The sequence below is a fragment of the Colobus angolensis genome, unplaced genomic scaffold (assembly GCF_000951035.1).
Source record: "Colobus angolensis palliatus isolate OR3802 unplaced genomic scaffold, Cang.pa_1.0 Scaffold30, whole genome shotgun sequence".
NCBI classification, from domain to species: Eukaryota; Metazoa; Chordata; class Mammalia; order Primates; family Cercopithecidae; genus Colobus; species Colobus angolensis.
The window spans coordinates 739460-759946 of record NW_012116266.1 but is presented as its reverse complement, the minus strand read 5'-3'; the positions used below and the strand labels follow the sequence as shown (position 1 = coordinate 759946).

The window sequence follows — 20487 nt, the reverse complement described above, 5'->3', positions numbered from 1 at the left end:
GGAGTTTCCTTCCTTTAAGAGGTAGCTAATCTCTAGGCTATATAAGCTCTATAAGCTAAGTACCTGCTCAGGAAACTGGAGGCTGAACTCTGCCTGTGTGTGTGTGTGTGTGTGTGTGTGTGTGTGTTTGTGTATCTGCATGTCTATGTGTTTACCTATCTGTTTTTCTGTGTGTGGGCCAACCCAAATTCCTGCATGTTTACAAATAGTCTTTGGGTTTTAGGAGAGGCCAAAAGGGCTGAGTCAACTCTCAATATCTTAGCTCTACCCTACATGCTTCAACTCTCCCTGGCTACATGCCTTACCTTCTGTTCTGAACCACAGTATAAGTGAGCCCTGCAGGGTGGGAAATGAGCCATGACATTCATGCCCAAAGAAGCCAGTGCATACACATACCGTGTAGATTTCTATTGCGCTTTTGGGATAAAAGGAAAAGTAATATGTATCATTTTGTGAATCATCCATCAATCCATGGATGTGATGATGCCCAAATATTACTTTGGTTAGAAAAATCATCCCACATAAACTCCCACTTTTCTCTCCTTTGGATCCTAAAACTTTCATCGTTCCACTACAGTGCATGCATCTGTGGAGAAAAGCACATGGCCAGGCAGCAGCTGTTGCTGCTCACCAGTGTCCTCTAGTTTTACCCCTGGCAGTCGGTCCAGTTTGGGCCTCTGAGACTGCAGTTTCCCATTGCCTATCACTTGGCCCTGAAAAAATTATTAAGATGCTTCTTCCCGAATCTTCATTCTAAAATTGAACCTGAAGACTCTCTGTTACCTAATAAGGCAGAGTTCGGCGATGTTTCTTTGCAGCTCTGTCATCTCATTCTGGATAAAGGTAGCGAGGTTAAGGGGTGGAAATAAATACGGGAAACCAAAGGGTGAAACATGTTCTCCAAGGACAAGGAAAACCTGATCCAGGGTGAGAGACAGAGATATAGTACTTGACTAAAAGTTGGCCTGATTTGACCAAAGAAAATGGCATATTACACATTCGGGTGTTCTTTTATGAAATAAGATATTCTGTACCTGCTTGTTGAAATATCCTCAAAAGGATAGAGGATCTCTCCATTGTTACAGATTTCGCAGATGAACCCCTTCTGGCTACAAAGACTGCAGCTGTACACGTGTGAGGTGGCAAATTTAATGACCTTGCCCAAGAATGGAGCCAGCTTTCCCTCTATTACCTGCAGAAAGAGAAATGGGACAGGGAAGCACATTTATTGAGAACAGAAGTCTTGTACACACAGGAAAGGAAAGGAATTCCTTTCCTTTATACAACAGGAAAACCTCTAATTATAATTTCTCAGCAACTCTGAGGAAGAAAAGACATAGTAGTTTTGCTCCAAAAGAACTTTCTGGTTTAAACCACTGGAGGTTGTAAATTAAGATGCTGAAACTTCTTTTGTATTCCTCTTGCTTTGCAGTGTGGTGTAGAAGATTGAGGCCTAACAGATGGGGAACCCTACTTGGATAGACCAACTTCACAGTGAGGGTGTGGTATAAGAGGAGTGCGGCAGGTTTCCTAAAGTACACTGAAAACATACAGAGTAAATCTGAATGCGTAAGTTTATGTTGTAAATGCAATAATACCTTTTCTCTGATGAATTAATGGGATAGTTTTTTCACCATCTTCCCCAAGAATATACAGTAAATGGGGGAAAATAGGTTTCTTTTGCTGCTGGTAAGTCTAGTAAAAAAAGCTTGCAATTTGGTAGCCTGATGGCCTTTTTCAGCCTGTCGGTTTTTTTTCTTTTAACTCATGGTGGTTTTTAAAATAAAGTAATTTAAAAATTGGGAAATTTTACATAAAAACCCAGATTTTTGGAAAAATCAGATGATCTAGTGCAACTAGGCTTGGATTCAGCGTGATGAGGACCTGGCCACGTGAGGGGCTGCCTGTTTCCGCTGAGACATCTGCTCTCTGCCTGGCAGCTGTTCCCACCAGGCCCAGGGTCTTGCATCTGCCTGCCTTCCACAGTGGCCTCGCCTGTTGGCGTGCCTACATCCCTGAGTTTGGAACTCACGTTCTGTTGATCATTTCTCACTTTCTAATACCCATGGGCTTCAAAGACTTCAGCATTTCACACGCCAGCTAGATAAAATCTGCCTTTACTTCTAATTAATGCAGATACAAATACACGCTGGTTTTGATATAAGAAAACAATTGAAGATTACATTTAATTTGGAGATAGCTGAAAATAGTTTCTTTCAAATGAATATAGTTACATTATAATTTTTCATAAAAATATCTGAGGGAGGCCGGGTGCTGTGGCTCACACCTGTAATCCCAGCACTTTGGGAGGCCGAGGCAGGTGGATCGCCTGAGGTTAAAGGTTTGAGACCAGCCTGACCAACATGGCAAAACCCTGTCTCTACTAAAAATACAAAACATTAGCTGGGCGTGGTGGCAGGTGTCTGTAATCCCAGCTACTCGGGAGGCTGATGCAGGAGAACCACTTGAACCTGGGAGGTCGAGGTTGCAGTGAGCCGAGGTCATACCATTGCACTCCAGTCTGGGCAACAAGAGTGAAACTCTCATCTCAAAAAAGAAAAGAAAAAGAAAAAAAAATATCTGAGGGAAATGTAGTATAAATCATACCTAAAGAGAAATTACAACGTCTAGGTGGGTAGGTAGTAGTGACTACAAAATACAAAAACAAAAAAAGTAGATACAAAAAAAGTAGAAAAAGTAGATACAAAAAAAGTAGAAAAGATACAAAAAAAAGTAGAAAAAGTAAAAAGCAGAAAAAGTAGATACAAAAAAAGTAGATACAAAAACAAAAGACTACAAAAAATGTAATCATGCCTTTTGCAAAAAATGAAGCTATACATAATACCGGAGATAAAAACTGAAGTGGTTTTTAAGCATCATGGAATGATCCATGTTTTAGAAATAAATATAATGATGGTTCCATTCAATTGCCAGACAGGGTACCCTCCCATGGGTGGAAATAAGTCTGCCCCAAGCCAAGGCTAGGCTTTAGGTCCCACGAAGATGATTTCTCTGGAAGACTGTGGTGAGGTTGCACCAGGAGGTGCCTTTCCCTCTTGCCTCCCACCCTGGTCATTTGCAAGGGAAAGGAGCTGGAGGTACTGGGAGAAAGATCTCCTTCAATTGAAAGTGCCTCCCCTTCAACACTGGAGACCTGAGTCATGCATTTCTTCGAGGTCCAAGGCCATGCTTAGTGCATAGGCAAGACTTGCTTCAGCCCCAGGTGTGGTGACTTAGACTTAGGAAACCAATTATGAGTGGAAAATGAACCTCTGGTTCAACTGTGCCAGATGAAGCAGCCCCCCAGTGCCTACCCTGCCTTGCCCTTCCCCATCATGTACTGTGAAAATCCCTCTGATGGCCTCAAGGCAGTGCCTGCAGGCCGAGGCCCTTCTGGGGGTTTCCATCTTTCTGCCACCAGACTCCAAGCCCACTCTCCTCCAAGACAGTGTTGTCTTTTCTCACCCAGAGTATTAACACTACTAAGTCTTTCACCTTAATTTATGACTCAGGATTTATTCACGTCCTGCCCACTCTAGGTTCACAGAAATAAAATCAAGTGCTAGACACACTGGCTGCCACTAAGGCACTAGCCTTACTGGGTGCCACCTGGTGTGCTGGGACCTGGCAGTGCCTCTGCTGATCGAGCCCTTTCTCAGTTAATGGGTGTCGAGTTGGGTCATCTGTCCACTGACCCTGACTTCATGTAAGCAGCCGTGGGCTGTGGGCAGACAGGAGCTCAGAAATGCAGCATGAAGCTTTTTTTTTTTTTTTGAGACAGAGTCTTGCTCTGTCACCCAGGCTGGAGTGCAGTGGCACAATCTCAGCTCACTGCAACCTCCGCCTCCTAGGTTCAAGCAATTCTCCTGCCTAAGCCTCCTGTGTAGCTGGGACTACAGGTGCTGGCCACCACGCATGGCTAATTTTTGTATTTTTAGTAGAGATGGGGTTTCACCATGTTGGTCAGGTTGGTCTTGAACTCCCGACCTCAGGTGATCCACCTGCCTCAGCCTCCCAAACTGCTGGGATGACAGGCGTGAGCCACCGTGCCTGGCTAGCATGAGGCTCTTAAAAAAATCTGGCCATTCGCTTCCTCTAATTCCCTACGCTTTGGCATATTGGGCAATGTATTACCTCCTTAAAATAATAAAAGAACAACTTTTCTATGAAAAAAAGATAAATAGGGCCGGGCGTGGTGGCTCACGCCTCTAATCCCAGCACTTTGGGAGGCCGAGGCGGGCGGATCACAAGGTCAGGAGATCGAGACCATCCTGGCTAACATGGTGAAACCTCGTCTCTACTAAAAATACAAAAAAATTAGCCGGGTGTGGTGGCGGGCGCCTGTAGTCTCAGCTACTCGGGAGGCTGAGGCAGGAGAATGACATGAACCCGGGAGGTGGAGCTTGCAGTGAGCTGAGATCGCGCCACTGCACTCCAGCCTGGACGACAGAGTGACACTCCGTCTCAAAAAAAAAAAAAAAGAAAAAAAAGATAAATAAATGTAATGCTGGTTAACTCTAGGGAGGGCCATAAGTCAGAGAAGCAAAAACACAACTATATACTAAGTTGTATAATATATATATATATACATATATATATTAGCTATCCAAACTCATTTTCTATTTCTTAATATGTATCTCCTGGTGCAAGCAAATTGTCACTTTGTATATAGCTGTGTTTCTGCACTTGAAAAAACAATGTATAATAATTTTGCATTAAACTGCAGAAGGTGAACAGAAAAATCAGGTTTATTACTTTGTAAGAGTAGAGTTTTTTTTCTTAGTAAAGGGGGTAGAAATTATCCTGGCTGTTTTCAGTCAAGCATACATTTCCCACCATTCTTCAACTTACTTTCCTCTCCATTACCTTTAGGAAGCCATAGATAGATCTTCTTTTATTTATGTTCTCTGAGGAACCATTAACTCCAATAAACCCCAGTAAGGCATGCTCCTAATACCAACACACGATATGTACTTTCTAAGAAACAGCCACTAACAAATCATATAACCACCAGTAAACACTTTTCAATGCGTGATGGGGTTATTTCTAAATTGTGATGGTAGCACTTCAGTTGAGTTTGGTTTTCCTCATTTTACTCTTCTCTAAACAACCAAACTTAATGAGGCATTTAAAGAGAGGCACTAACAAACTATAGTCCATTTAGGGGGAAACAACCAGGACAGAGAACAGTCTGGAAACCAGGTGAGTAAAGGTTGATGAAACTGGGAAGAAAAGACGTTGAGGAAGACATGAGAGTTATCATCCAGGATCTAAAGGAGAAGTTTGAGCATCTTGTGCATAAAGTTTTTTCTCTATTTAGATTTCCTTGGAGAAAGGGTGTGAACATTTTGAAGGCTCTCAAAATATTTCACCAAATTTATGCTGTCAGCAATATATATTTATTCTTAAATAGGGACCTTAATAAGCTCTGGGGATTGGTATCTGTATAATATTCAGTCTTCCTTTAAAACAAAGTGATACATATCTGCATTTTACTAAATCTTCACTTATTATTGCTTAATACAAATTTATTTCCTTGTACAAGCTACTCACATTTATTATTTAGTTTAAGGTTAAACTTTTGTATATTTTTCTCATTAGCTATTGCTGGTATATTAGAACATATTGACATTTGTGTGCATGTTACTATATGACAGTAATTACTGAATTTCCATTGATGCTAATTACTTTTAGGTGATTCTTTTGTTTTTTCTAGTACTATATCTCTTATTTATGTTTCATTTCTTGTTGCACCACCCAGGGCTCCTAAAACAATATTAATAATGGTACTAGTGGTTATTTTTATTATTTCAGGAAGAATCAAACCAGAACTTATGGAGTTTATAGTGAATGACTAATTTTCTGCATCAAATACGTATATCCTGACATTCACCACAATTCATTTATTCCCCCTCTTCAAATAACAGCTATACTGAGATATAATTCACATACCATGTGATTCACCTATTTAAAGTCTACAATTCAATGGTTCTTAGTTTACTCACAGAGTTGTGAAACATCACCACAATCGATTTTAGGGCATCCCACTAACCCTCTGAAAAAACTCTATATCCATTAGTAGTCACTTTCCCTTTACCATGCCCCTGCAAGCCCAAGGAACCAATAATTTACTCTCTGTCCGGGTGCAGTGGCTCATGCCTGTAGTCTCAGCACTTTGGGAGGTAGAAGCGGGCGGATCACCTGAGGTCAGGAGTTCACAACCAGCCTGGCCAACATGGTGAAACCCCATCTCTACTAAAAATACAAAAAAATTATTAGCAGGGCATGGTGGCGCATGCCTGTAATCTCCGCTACTCGGGGGGCTAAGGCAGGAGAATTGCTTGAACCCAGGAGGCAGAGGTTGCAGTGAGCTGAGATGGTGCCACTGCACTCCAGCCTGGGCAACAAAAGCAAAAACTCCATCTCAAAAAAAAAAAAAAAAATTAAATACACTTTCTGTCTTTATAGATTTGCCTATTCTGGAGATTTCATGTAAATATGATCATATAATATGTGGTCTTTTATGACTAGCTTCTTTCACTCAGCATAAAGTGTTCAAGGTTCATGCTGATTTTCTTCTAAATGCCTTCACTATAAGTCTCTTTTTTCCATCGTATCCTAGACTTTTATCACTCCTCTCTAGATTAATAAAATAATCTCCTAGTTTTATTTCTAGATGTCAGTCTTTTTTCCTAGATCCAGCATGCATACATATTAATCAGTTTTAGACATCACTTTCATCATGTATCATCTCTTCCCTCAAACCTTTGGTGAATTCTTCATTTTTGAGACGGAGTCTTGCTCTGTCACCCAGGCTGCAGGGCAGTGGTGTGATCTAGGCTCACTGCAACCTCTGCCTCCCAGGTTCAAGTGATTCTCCTGCCTCAACCTCCCAAGTAGCCGGGATTACAGGCACGAGCCACCATGCCCAGCTAATGTTTTGTATTTTTAGTAGAGGTGGGGTTTCACCATGTTGGCCAGGCTGGTCTCAAACTCCTGAGCTTGTGTGATCCACCTGCCTCGGTCTCCCAAAGTGCTGAGGTTATAGGCGTGAGCCACTGGGCTCGGCAAATTCTTAGTGTATCATTAATCAAAACTCTTCGCTCTTTCATTTCATAAAATTATATTGAGTTACTATGTACTAGACACTCAATGTAGAGTGAACCGGACAAAAACTGGAGCTTACATTTTACCTGGTATGCAAGTGGATTCCATATTAGCCATTCAAACTCATTTTGCGTTTCTTAACATGTACCTCCTGTTGTGAGCACATTTTTCCCCTATGTAGAACATGCTTGCTCTTGCTCCTGTGCCTTCGTCCATATCATTCCTCTATCTGGAGTTTCACTTTTCTTAACCCTTACTTAAATTTCAAGTTAAGTTTCACTTAAACTTAACCCTTACTTAAGCTTCATGGCTTAGATCTACCCTGTCTTGATCTAGAAAGCCATCTTTGGCTACTTCAGACATCACATGTCATTCTTTTAATTTTTTATTTTTTTAAAGGAAGGCATCAAGTTGTTCATCTGTTTGGATGGGATCAGTAGAAATGAATGTAAAGCAGTCACCTCCATTTCTTTTGATAATGCTGTAAATAAGAGAACAGGGCTTGTACAAGCATACTTACTTTTGCCAAGGCCACAATGCTAGGGGGAAGACATTTAACACAGCTCAAACTTGATTTGAATCACTTATGTAAGATAATATCTTAGCAACACCTGGAAATTGTGTCTTACTCCTTTCCTACTTATACTTAAATTAGTCACAGGCTAATATAGCTTTGTAACAACCCCTCAAAAGTCAAAAGGACACTTCATCTTTAGCATTAGAAGGCTGGTAGTTTTTAGTTTAAACCAGGTGGTCATTTGGTATATGATTAGTGATAGTGAAACAGACCTGAGATGAGGTTTATCTCTATTTATTCCCTCAAAGTGTACGTCTACGTGAACAAAATCATGACAGCATAATTAGAAGGAAACACATGTAGCTCTTTACCCATTTCCTTGCTTCCCTGCACTCAACCCCCTTCTCTTTCTCCATATACCAAATTGCCCTATCTCCTTGAGAAAAGGCAGATGTCCAAAATAGGGTGAAAGTTTGTTTCTGTTTTCCATTAAACTTAATGTCTTGTACTAAGGAAGGTACTAGTCTGATTTATTTACTTGGGGAGTGTGTATATATGACTGTTTCAGAGGTGTTACACTAACTGGATATTCAAAGAATACACATTTCCATTTGTAACAAAATTAGGTCACCTTATTGCCCTGTAGCACAAGGACAAAATGTAGCAACAAGCTGATATCTTCTTCCAGATTTTGCTGTTTTTCACTTTTGCAGTCTGTCTATAAATTCTTTTCACCATCATTTTAGGTACTTCTAGAACTCAAGGAACTGTCAAATAATCACTTTCCACCATCCAGTCCCTGATAAATATGCCAAATATGCTTACCCTTCTTGTGTGAAAGAAGCCCATGAAAGCTGCCTGGTTGAACTTCCAGCTCAGGGATACACACATTTTGCCTCCCTCTTCTATTCTGGTCAAGATGGTCAGCATTGGAATTTGAGGCCTATGGCTTTCTTGCAGACTAAGACAACAGACTTTATTTGATTTACTTTCTTGCAGACCAATCAAAAATTACAATTAAGTTAAAAAATAACCTAGTGCTGCCTTCCCCAAACCACAGTTTCAGAAACAGCTGCTTATTACTCATGTGTGGCACCAGGAAATTGCAGTGTCATGTTCAAGGTCTGCAGCCAATAGAGATCTGTGGGATTGGGAAAAGGGCACAAATGAATCTTTTATGGTGGTTACCTTCACTCCCTTGGAACCATCACAAAATTCAAAATTTACGGGGTCGGGGGAAGACAGATTACTAGTAACCTGGACAAGAAAAAAGAAAGGAAAAAGCTCTTTCTCATCAAATTTCCTTATGCATCAGCTAATTCCTTCCCTCTGATTTGTCAATTTACCTTCCATTTCAAAACAAGCTTCCTTAGCCATCGTGTAACATCTGGATTCGGAGCAACTGTTGGGAATGCTTTGGTGAAGAGGGCTACTGCACTTGACAAACAACTTAACCAAAAGACCCAATTCATGGTGAACAGTCACCTGCCACTCACTAGGAACAGGCTGTCTTGACGAAATGGAAGAATCAAAATTGTCACACATTGTGAAATAATTTCCCATATAATTTAGTTGCATTTGCCTGGCCAGACAACCCTGAAAGGTTGCATTTTGTCTCTAGTGTCATTTCTCAGTCCATTTAATAGGTGGGTAGAGTGAAGTCTAGAGGCCTTGGCCAGGTGAGTTCATGGGAAGTTAGGAAAAAACAGGCTGTGGATTCTGCTCAAGCTTGAAAACCCTAACACACCTCACGAGACTATTCTGAATCCTCGTTCAATGTTAAATTTTACTCCTTTTACTCATAAATCCTTAAAAATAGAAAATAAAAAGTAAGCTGGATGTAGGGGCTGATGCCTGTAATCCCAGCACTTTCGGAGGCCAAGGTGGGAGGATCACTTGAGCCCAGGAGTTCCAGACCAGCCTGGCAATGAAGTGAGATCCCTATCTCTGTAAAAAATAAAAAAATTAGCCGATTGCAGTGGTATGCACCTGTAGTCCAAGCTACTTACGAGGCTGAGGTGGGAGGATCCCTTGAGCCCAGGAATTTGAGGTTGCAGTGAGCTATGAGCTATGATTGGGTCACTGTACTCCAGCCTGGGTGACAGGGCAAGACCCCGTCTAAAAATAAATAAATATCACCAAAGTTTATGGGATATTCCTATTTCAAAAAGTTGTTTAAAACTCACTTTTCCCATGATTAACCTTTGAGTTCCTTATCATGGCTCAATGCTGGGATGTTTGTACATAAACATAAAAGTCTCTCTTTTCTAATTAGCTGCTCCTCACCCTTCCCAATCCATTATGGGACTGCTCTAACAAGACTTAAATTTTGGCTAATCAAGCACTTTACTGAGGGTGGATTGTGATGCCACCAATTAGCTCTTATCTGATCCTCTCCCAAAGGTGATAATTTCTACTTAGAGCTGGGAAACTATGTGATAATTTAATCTGGTTTAATGTAATTGGGTAGATTTATGAGTGGCCACCATAGTTCCTATCAAATTACATTTTGCTCCCTGCTAACTAGGTCTTAAGGAATAAGAGATTTTAAAAATTTCAATTTCATTTTTCTCAGTGGCTAGAATGGCAAAGATGAAACCAAGAATGCAAATTTCTTATCCAGAAAAATATATGGGATGGGGTCTACTTCAGACAGTTTTTCTGCACTAAGTGCCTCAAGGGGTGTGGCTTAGTCAAACCACATCTCCATGGAACTTAATGAAGCATTTGCAAAGAGTAAGTACAAGAATGTGGTCCAAATATTCTGAGCCCAAAACAGGTTATATGATCTGATACAGCTACATGTGTTTTATTTATGAGGAAAATAAACTACAATATTTTAAATTGAGACAATTCCAGAAAATTCTCATAGAGATGGTCAGCAGATTTTTGCTTCTCTGTTGAGTTAATTAGTTACATGTTTGAAATAAATCTGATTTAGGTTTCTACTACTCCTTTTAGACTGAGTTCTGACATTATTGACTCATTGAGCAGTAAATGAAGAAAAGTCCTAAGCGGACTTTTTAACTCACCTTCCTTACTTAATATATGAGAAAACTGAGCCCAGAGAGGTAATACGCTCTACCTAAGATCACCCAGCTGATTAGTGACAGCTTCTGACTTGCTTTCTTAAGCACCCTTCACTACTCCAAGGAAGGGGCCTTTCTGAGGGTATCTGAGGTCAGAGTGTAGCCCCAGGGTTTGGTTCAGCCCAGGAATTCTGAGGTCACCGGATGCCTACTGACCCACCTTGTAGAAATGGAAGATTTCTAAAACTGAGTCCCTGCACAGAAGCAGGGTTGTGCAGACGAAATTAGTCGAGGTTTAGATCCACAGTTTTGATCTGAACTGGATCTGTCTTTGGCTTACTGAAAAATAATACCTCTAGTCCTTCTATGAAGTTCTTGTATAAAAATTCTCTCAATGGTCACATCTCATGCAATTTTCTGAATATGAAGATGATCTTTAACAGTATCTGATTGGCTAAACTACTAGGAAACTCATAAAGTAACACAAAATTTTGTGACAGAAATGGACTTATCAACTTAAACCCTAGGCAGCCGGGCGCAGTGGCTCATGCCTGTAATCCCAGCACTTTGGGAGGCTGAGGGTCTCCTGAGGTCAGGAGTTCGAGACTAGCCTGGCCAACATGGCGAAACCCCGTCTCTACTAAAAATACAAAAAATTAGCCGGGGGTGGTGGTGCATGCTTATAATCCCAGCTACTCAGGAGGCTGAGGCAGGAGAATCACTTGAACCCGGGAGGCGGAGGTTGCAGTGAGCCAAGATCGCGCCATTGTATTCCAGCCTGGGCAACAGTGAGACTCCGTCACAAACAAACAAACACCCTAGGCTATTTGCCAAAACTAGAGAAGTAGCTTTATTAAAACGAGAAGCAACTACAGTTCAGGAAAAAGAAAAAGGAAAACAAAGCAACTCCCTGTATATACATATGTGGGAGAAACTAAAGAAATATGGCTTTTCAGAAACAGAGGAGAAACAGAAGTAGCATTACCTGATCATGTGGGGGAATGAACCATAAGAGTGAGGAGAGACATAAAAGGCTGAGAGCAAAGAAGGGAAGAAGTAGGGAAGGATGAAAGCAATAATAATAATAACAATAGTGATAATTTAAAAAAGAAAAAATTGGGCTTGATGGTTCTGTGGCAATTTTTTTTTTTTAAGTTCAAAAAACAGAGGCTACAGATGCTTACAAAGAGGGAAGAAAGTTTCATTGCTCAATGACGCTGATTGAGAACTTAAATGGAAGGGTGAAATCTTGGTTTCTATTCCCAGTTATGTCCCCAGGAAGCTCTACGACCTTTTTTGTTAATCACTTAACTTCTCCATGCCTCAGTTTCCTCATCTGCAAAATAAAGTGATTCTATTCAGTCATTCAAAACTAGATGATCAATAAGGATCTCTTTCAATTTGAAGATTGTACGATTTTATAATGAAACAACAAGGAAGACATCAAAAGAAACTTGTTGAATAGCTCCAGGAACGTTGCAAGGGAATATCTGCGGAGCTAGATAAAAGGTGAGTTTAACCAGACTAATTAGAAGATACTCCAGGAAATTTTCAACAAAAGTGAAATAATGTCACCAGCTTTTTGTTCCCCTGCCTGCTGAGCTCCATTCAAAGAGGGAAGTAAGGCCTTCTAGGAATCATCCCCTCACAGGTGTGCAACCAGATATCAGTTTTCCTGAAAACCTCTGCAAATCCCTTCCTTTCATCAATGCATTTAATTAGTTAATGTTTAGATAGCACTTTCGGGATGTAAAGTACAATATAAGTGCTCAACATTATTATTACTTAACAGCTTTTATGGGACTAGCCATTCCTGAGATTAAATGAGAAACTAAAGTGAGTCCCTGGTTAGAAGGCTGTGATAGAATACATTGCTGGCTCACTGATGACGAAAAACAAGCCCTGCATATACATTGAAATAGGTGCTTTTATCAGCCTGCATATCGTTGTCTAAGATGGTTGGGGATTTTTACTCTTTGCTTCAAGGTCCACAAGTAGAAGCCACAACTTACAACACAGTAGTGATTATGATTTCACATGTCCTGTATTTCTAGAACATTATCTGTTGTGTCTGCGGTGTCTGTACTGTACACCCAGAATATGGATTCAAATACATAGGAATTTGCAATACAATAAAGGCGGGGAAGATGAATTTTTTAATAAATGATGTTGGGGCAAGTGGTTAGCCATCAGGGAAAGCAAATAAGCTGGATCCCTAACTCATCTCATAAAAACTGTATTTTCAGGCCAGGCACGGTGGCTCACACCTGTAATCCCAGCACTTTGGGAGGCCGAGGTGGGCGGATCACCTGAGGTTGGGAGTTCGAGACAAGCCTGACCAAAATGGAGAAACCTTGTCTTTACTAAAAATACAAAATTAGCCAGGCGTGATGGCGCACGCCTGTAATCCCAACTACTTGGGAGATTGAGGCAGGAGAATTGCTTGAACCCGGGAGGCGGAGGTTGTGGTGAGCTGAGACTGTGCCATTGCACTACAGCCTGGGTAAGAAGAGTGAAACTCCGTCTCAAAAACAAGCAAACAAAAAACTGTATTTTCTTTTCTTCTCTTTCTTTTCTTTTCTTTTCTTTTTTTTTTTTTTGAGATGTAATCTTGTTCTGTTGCCCAGGCTGGAGCGCAGTGGCACGATCTTGGCTCACCGCAACCTCCACTTCCTGGGTTCAAGCGATTCTTCTGCCTCAGTCTCCTGAGTAGCTGGGACTACAGGCGCACGCTACCATGCTTGGCTAATTTTTGCATTTTTAGTAGAGATGGGGTTTCACCATACTGGCCAGGCTGGTCTTGAACTCCTGACCTCACAATCTGCCATCCTTGGCCTCCCAAAGTGATGGGATTACAGGTATGAGCCACTGCGCCTGGCCTTTAAAAACTGTATTTTCTGATAAACTGAAGACTTAAAATATAAAAAGAAAACCATAAAAGTATTTTTAAAACTATAACAAAATATTAGGGAAAAATATTAGAAATTTAGAATATTAGAAAAATAGAATTTGCCCCATTTATGTGGGATAAATATTTTGTAATCTTAGATGATATAAAAGAGTAATAAATCTAAATATATAAAGTAAACAATTAGTTCAATATAAAATATAATTTAAAAGTCAAATGATGGAAACAAAAAAAATTTCCTATTTATATGAAAAAAGTGTCAATTTCCTTAATATACACAAAACTCTTTTAAATTAATAAGGAAAAGACCAATGATATAACTTAAACACAGGTTAATAAAAAGGCAATTCACAAAAACTACAAATGGCCAATGATGATATTAAAAAGATGCTCAACTTTACTTCTCATGGAAAAACTGCAAATTAAAACAACACTGTGAAGTTATTTTTTATTTATCAGATTGTCCAGGATTAAAAGTATTGTTAATATGGAAAATTAATGTGTGTTCAGAAAAACAGGCACTCTCAAGACAGTGAATGGAAGTATTAAATTGGTTCTACCTTTTCAAAAGGCAACTGGCAATATTTATCAAACTGCAAAGTATGCATACCCTTTGACCTAGCAGTCTCACTTTAATGAATTTACACTACAGAGATATTCACACAAGTGTACAGGGAAATGTAGAGGGTGTTCACTGCAGTATAGGTTCTCAAAGAGAAAGACTGGCACAGATTAAACACACACACACACACACACACACACACACACACAACTTAGGCTTAGCTGGGCGTGGCAGTGTGGGTGATGTGTACCCTGTAGTCTCAGCTACTTAGGAGGCTGAAGTGGGAACATCCTTTGACTCTAAGATCTGAGGCCAGGTGGGCAACATAGTGAGACCCTGTCTCTTAAAAAAAGCAAACAACAACAACAACAAAACAGGTTTAAGTTGCCTCACTTAACTTACCTAGCTTACACCTCAGTTACTTTAGGTATAAGATAACTCTGTCATGCAGCCAGTAAAAAGAATGAGGTAAATCTTCATGTGTACTAAATGTGTATACATGCCCAAATGTCCACAGTATAACATGAACTGGAAAAGACAAAGCACAGAAAGGTGGCATAGTTTGATCCCATTGTAAAAATGTAACATTTGTAATTGTGTACAATTGTCTGGAAGGACACAGACTGGCTACAGTGAAGAAAAGCTACCACTGTAGTGGGATGTAGGGGAGACAAGGGCTGACTTGGAAAGCTCAGGTGATCCTCTGCCTTAGCCTCCTGGGCAGCTAGGACTACAGGTGTGAGCCATTGCACCTGGCTGATTTCTAAATAATGAATATGAATCATCACTTTTATAACCAATATTTAAATTGTTAAGAAAAAAAAACCAATGACAGCTCTACAAAGCATGGCTTTAGAAGTAAACAAACAATTTGCATATGCATATACATAAACATTATAAAAAACATAGAAAACCTCGATTTTTTTGGTTTTAGATGACCTGTGTTTTCATTTGTCCCTAATAACATGTTTATTTTCACAAAAGTTCTTGAAAATTGCCTATCAGTGAATCTGTCATGACTACATCAGGCTTGTTTGCTTCCCAAGAGCCTTGTCTGCCTAATCAGAATGTTCCCTTACTTATGGGTCTCTCAGGCTTCTAAGGTAGCCCATTCAATTAGAATGACTTATGCAGTGTCAACAGCCATATCTAATACCAGGCGATTTAAGGATGGTTTTTGTTTACATGATTAACACTGAATTCTAGACACTTAATCTTATCTCTTTAAATACTTGCCTGGGACTTAAGTAACCAATCAGTTAGGATGCATATTGCTGTTTTCTATTAGGAATTCGCTCACATGTTTTAAATGCCCTCTTCCAGCCAAGATTCAGGTTTGCGCCTCCAGGGCTCTTTCCTTCCTGTCCTAACAGAGATGACCTACTCTTACTGGTTCCAACCCTTCAGGCACACTGGTGATGAACAGTTAAAGGAGGAGAAACAGTATTGGTATCAGATTTTTAAATTCCTTTCCTCATCTATTCAGAGGTCACAATAATTTCATACCACTCAAAGTATTGTGCCAAGGAAGTATATTACCCAATCTGAAGATTTTTTTACCACTTAGTTTGAGGTCAATCCAAGGAAAAGTCAGCGTACTGACCCACCTGCCTTAGACTTGGCCTGAAGAAGGAAATGAAAACCATGGTTTTGCAATAGGAGGACATTCAAAGATAAGATTAGTTTCAAAAAGAAAAGCATTTTGAATAGCATGCCCACCTGAGACATGTCCAGAGGTTCAGTAAAATCTAAATAGAAAAGAGTCCTAAAAAAGGAAACAGCCAATTTTCCTGAGGGTTGAGGGCAGACAGTCTGTGATCTGGCTCAGCCCCTAATGTCCTTCTCTGCACCACCTTGATCAGCTGCCTTTCCCATGCTAGCTTCCCTGCAACACCAGGCCAGAGCAAGGCAGAGCTGGCGCCTATCTAGATTCATTTGCTCCTGCTAGCAGCTCTAGCAGAGGGAAACCATCCACTGGGGCAGAATTTTGTAGGAGTTGTAGAGGTTTCAGTTTTCCTTGGGCTCCCTGTCCTTCATGAATGTGGCTAATTGAAGAAAAAGGATTTTACTTCGTTCCTCACAGTCCGTTTTCTTTTTTCTTTCTTTCTTTTTTTGACACGGAGTTTCACCCTTGTTGCCCAGGCTGGAGTGCAATGGCGGGATCTCGGCTCACCACAACCTCCGCCTCCCAGGTTCAAGTGATTCTCCTGCCTCAGCCTCCCGAGTAGCTGGGATTACAGGCATGTGCCACCACGCCTGGCTAATTCTGTATTTTTAGTAGAGATGGGGTTTCTTCATATTGGTCAGGCTAGTCTCCAACTCCCAACCTCTGGTCATCCGCCCACCTCGGCCTCCCAAAGTGCTGGGATTACAGGCGTGAGCCACCGCGCCCGGCCACTGTCCATCCGTTTTCTTAAGTGAAGAGAACTCAGCTAGTTGAAACTCCAAGCAGCTGTAGACTAGCTTACCTCTTTTATCTCTTTTTTAAAAACTACATTAAAAAAACTGAAGTATAACATATATAAGGTAAAGTGCAAAAATCTTAAATATGTAACTCAATGAATTTTTAAACATGTATGTGAAGCTACTACTGTCTTATCTGCTCTCCTGTCCTCTAGTTGCAACCATTCCAAATCATTCTCGATGCCATCACCAGAAAGATCTTATTAAAAGATAGATCTGACCAAAGAATACTAATGATGACATCAGCAACAATTGCCACCATTCCTGTAGCACTGACTGACTGTTTGATATGTGCCTGTCACTACTCTAGGCTTTTATTTATTTATTTATTCGAGACAGGGACTCCCTCTGTCATCCAGGCTGGAGTGCAGTGGCACAATCTTGTCTCACCACAACCATCTCTGCCTCTTGTGCTCAAACGATCTTCCCACTTCAGCCTCCCCAGTAGCTGGGAATACAGGTACATGCCACCATGCTTGGCTAATTTTTAAAAATTTTTTGGAGATAAGGTCTCCCTATATTGCCCAGGCTGGTCTTGAACTCATGGGATCAAGTGATCCTCCTGCCTTGGCCTCCTAAAGTGTTGGGACCGCAGCCAGCCTTGCCCTAGGCTTTTAATTCAATGCTCATTTATGATAATACATGCAAAGCACTTAGAACACTGGAAGGCACACAGTGAGCATTGAAAAAATACTATTATTTCTGGCCGGGTGTAGTGGCTCACGCCTATAATCCCAGCACTTTGGGAGGCCGAGGCAGGTGAATCACCTGAGGTCAGGAGTTTGAGACCAGCCTGACCAACATGGAGCAATCCCGTCTCTACTAAAAATACAAAATTAGCCAGGCATGGTGGTGCATGCCTGTAATCCCCGCTACTGGGGAGGCTGAGGCAGCAGAATCACTTGAACCTGGGAGGTGGAGGTTGTGGCGAGCCAAGACTGCGCCACTGCACTCCAGCCTGGGCAACAAGAGCGAAACTCTGTCTCAAAAAACAAACACAACTATTATTTCTGTTATTCACAATAGTTCCAAGAGGTCAATATTTTTGTCATTACCAATTTATAGGGGATAAAACTGAGGCTTAGAAGGCTTAAGTCATGTGCCCAGGGTTGCCCAACTTGGAAGTATAGAGTAGGGAGCTGGACTCTCAGAGCTTAAGCCCTAAGCGCTAAGCTTTAGTGTCTTGCTAGAGCTGTTTTTTTTGTTTTGTTTTGTTTTTGAGATGGAGTCTCGCTCTGTCGCCGGGGCTGGAGTGCAGTGGCCCGATCTCAGCTCACTGCAAGCTCCGCCTCCCGGGTTTACGCCATTCTCCTGCCTCAGCCTCCCGAGTGGCTGGGACTACAGGCGCCCGCCACCTCGCCCGGCTAGTTTTTTTGTATTTTTTAGTAGAGACCGGGTTTCACTGTGTTAGCCAGGATGGTCTCGAACTCCTGACCTCGTGATCCGCCCGTCTCGGCCTCCCAAAGTGCTGGGATTACAGGCTTGAGCCACCGCGCCTGGCCTTTTTTTTTTTTTTTTTTTTAATGAAAAGCCCCTGAAGCCTCTTCTGCCCCTGGAGGATGAGGTTTAACTCCTCAGCAAGCCCTGGAAAGTCTTCCCCAAGCTAGGGACAGCCTCTTTCTCCTCACTTGCTTCTAGTCTTTATCTATCATGTATTCATATTCTGCATTCGTATTGCCTGCCTATTCCCTGAAAAATCTATTATGATAATAAGTACCATTTATTGCTATTACCATGTATGAGTTATGGGTGCTTTCTGTATTTCATTCCAATTCTCTCTGTAACTTCCCCAAATGAGTATTATACTCATTTTGCAGATAAGTAAACTGAGACAGAGAAAGATTAAAGAACTTGTTTATGGTCAGAGAGCTAATATGCATCAAAACTGCAGTTGGAACTCAGGCCTGTCTGATTTTAATGCTTGGTTCTTTCTCCTTTATGCAAATTCCTCTCAGTCACACTCTTTCACATGTGGCTCAAATGTCACCTAGTTCCTAAGGCATTTGTGACTTTGGTCACCCGTTTGCCTCCTCTTGCTCCACTGCTATCCATAGTTATGAACAGATCACTTGTTAAGAAAGAAGTGCTCTTGCCTAATTTCTATTCTAGGCCTTTCCAAGTGCATTCAACCTTTGTATTCAAAAAGTTAAACTAAGTATTTCTGGAACATTCCTACTGCAAGTCCTGGATCCAAACATTTAAATTGCAACTTTGTCCAAACAAAATGGCAAGTCTTTGACCAGACAGGGTTATGGCCTAATGGCACGAACACAGAGGGCAAATGGAGAAGTTGCTGCCACTTGAGCACCACATGGACTTCAGAAGAACCTCTGGGGGATGTATGATTCCTAAGCTCCTGGGATATGGGTCATTCCTGAGGAATGAGCTAGCCAGCTCTCTAAACAAGAGGACAACAGAGGGTGGATTCTGTGGGCTGCCAGAAAGGCCATAATGGGCAATTTCTAAATTGATCGTGAAAAGCATTTTATGATTGGAATAGCTAACATTCTTGTTGATTATGCAGGGTAAAAAAAAATACCCTAACATTTGAACATTTAGTACATGTTCAGTTCCTTCTGTACATCAAAAGTGAATATTAATGTGCAATCTATACAAGTCTCTCGACTTGTCAGGAAGTGGTTCTGTAATTGCTTCCTGACAAGTTCTGGCAGCCTTTGGTTGTCATCACTCAATCTTACTTGTATTTGAGATTATAAAATAAGTTAATTGTTCAACTAAAAAATTAGCCTGCTCCCAAATGGACAAAAGATATAATCAGACAATTCGGGCTGGGTATGGTAGCTCACGCCTGCAAACTCAACAATTAGGGAGGCCGAGGTGGGAGGATCACTTGAGGCCACGAGTTCGAGACCAGCTTGGCCAACATGGCAAAACTCCGTCTCTACTAAAAACACAAAAATTAGCCGGGCATGGTGGCATGTGCCTATAATCCCAGCTACTGGGGAGGCTGAGGCACAAGAATCACTTGAACCCAGGAGGCGAAGGTTGCAGTGAGGTGAGATCACGCCACCGCACTCTAACCTGGGCGACAGAGTGAGACTCTGTCTCAAAACAAAACCCAAAATTGATGTAGTAATAAACATATAAAAAGTTTAGCTTCACAAATAAAAAAGATATGCAAAATCAAACAATCATAAGAAATCTTTTTTTAACCTCCAAAATGACCAAAGATTTGTGTTTTTTAATGACAATGGTTATGCTCTAGCGATATGGAGAACTTGCTTATACTGTTGATGGGTACAGATAATTGTTCCAGAGCTTTGAATAGGTTCAGAATATAGTAGTTCTGAATATAGAAACACTCTAAATATAGTAGATCCTCTTCTGAATTTATCTTAAATAGTCAGAAGGTAAATGGTTTTACACAGATATATATAATAGTATTATTTATAATAATACAGAATTGGAAACCTAAATACCCAATACAAACGAGAAGGTTAAACTAATTATGGCAATGGAATCTTATACAGGCATTCAAACTAGCTAATTCTTCTGAAGATTATTTAGTAAGTTTTTAAAAAGACAGGATAAAAACTGATGTACTATAAAGAATGAGCCATACTTTAAACCTACACATTCACAGAAAAGAATAAGCTGGATGTGTAACATTAGATAATATTAACCTTGGTGCCATCATAATGATTATAGCACTGGCAGCTAGCCTCTGCCAGGTATTGATCCCACTGAATCCTCACCACATCATTACGGGCGTCTTACTACTCCTGTTTTATAGATGAGGATGCTGAGCAGAGGAGGTGGGACTCAAACTCAGGTCTACCAAAGGCTAAGGTCTGAATCTCTGCTTGCTGCCTGGAGGGTTATTTTCTATTCAGTAACGATGTGTGCTTCCCAAATTCTCTGTAATCAGCATACTTTTATA

At 40.8% G+C, this 20487-nt stretch overlaps 1 protein-coding gene across 1 annotated transcript in view; it reads right to left on the bottom strand.

Annotated features, from left to right (window-relative positions):
• PLEKHM3 (pleckstrin homology domain containing, family M, member 3) overlaps nucleotides 1–20487 on the bottom strand; it is a 212732-nt gene that overhangs the window by 35703 nt on the left and 156542 nt on the right. Inside the window, exon 7 of the mRNA XM_011949842.1 lies at nucleotides 1035–1192. Coding sequence (XP_011805232.1) covers nucleotides 1035–1192 — 158 coding nt within the window. The remainder of the gene's footprint in view (nucleotides 1–1034; nucleotides 1193–20487) is intronic.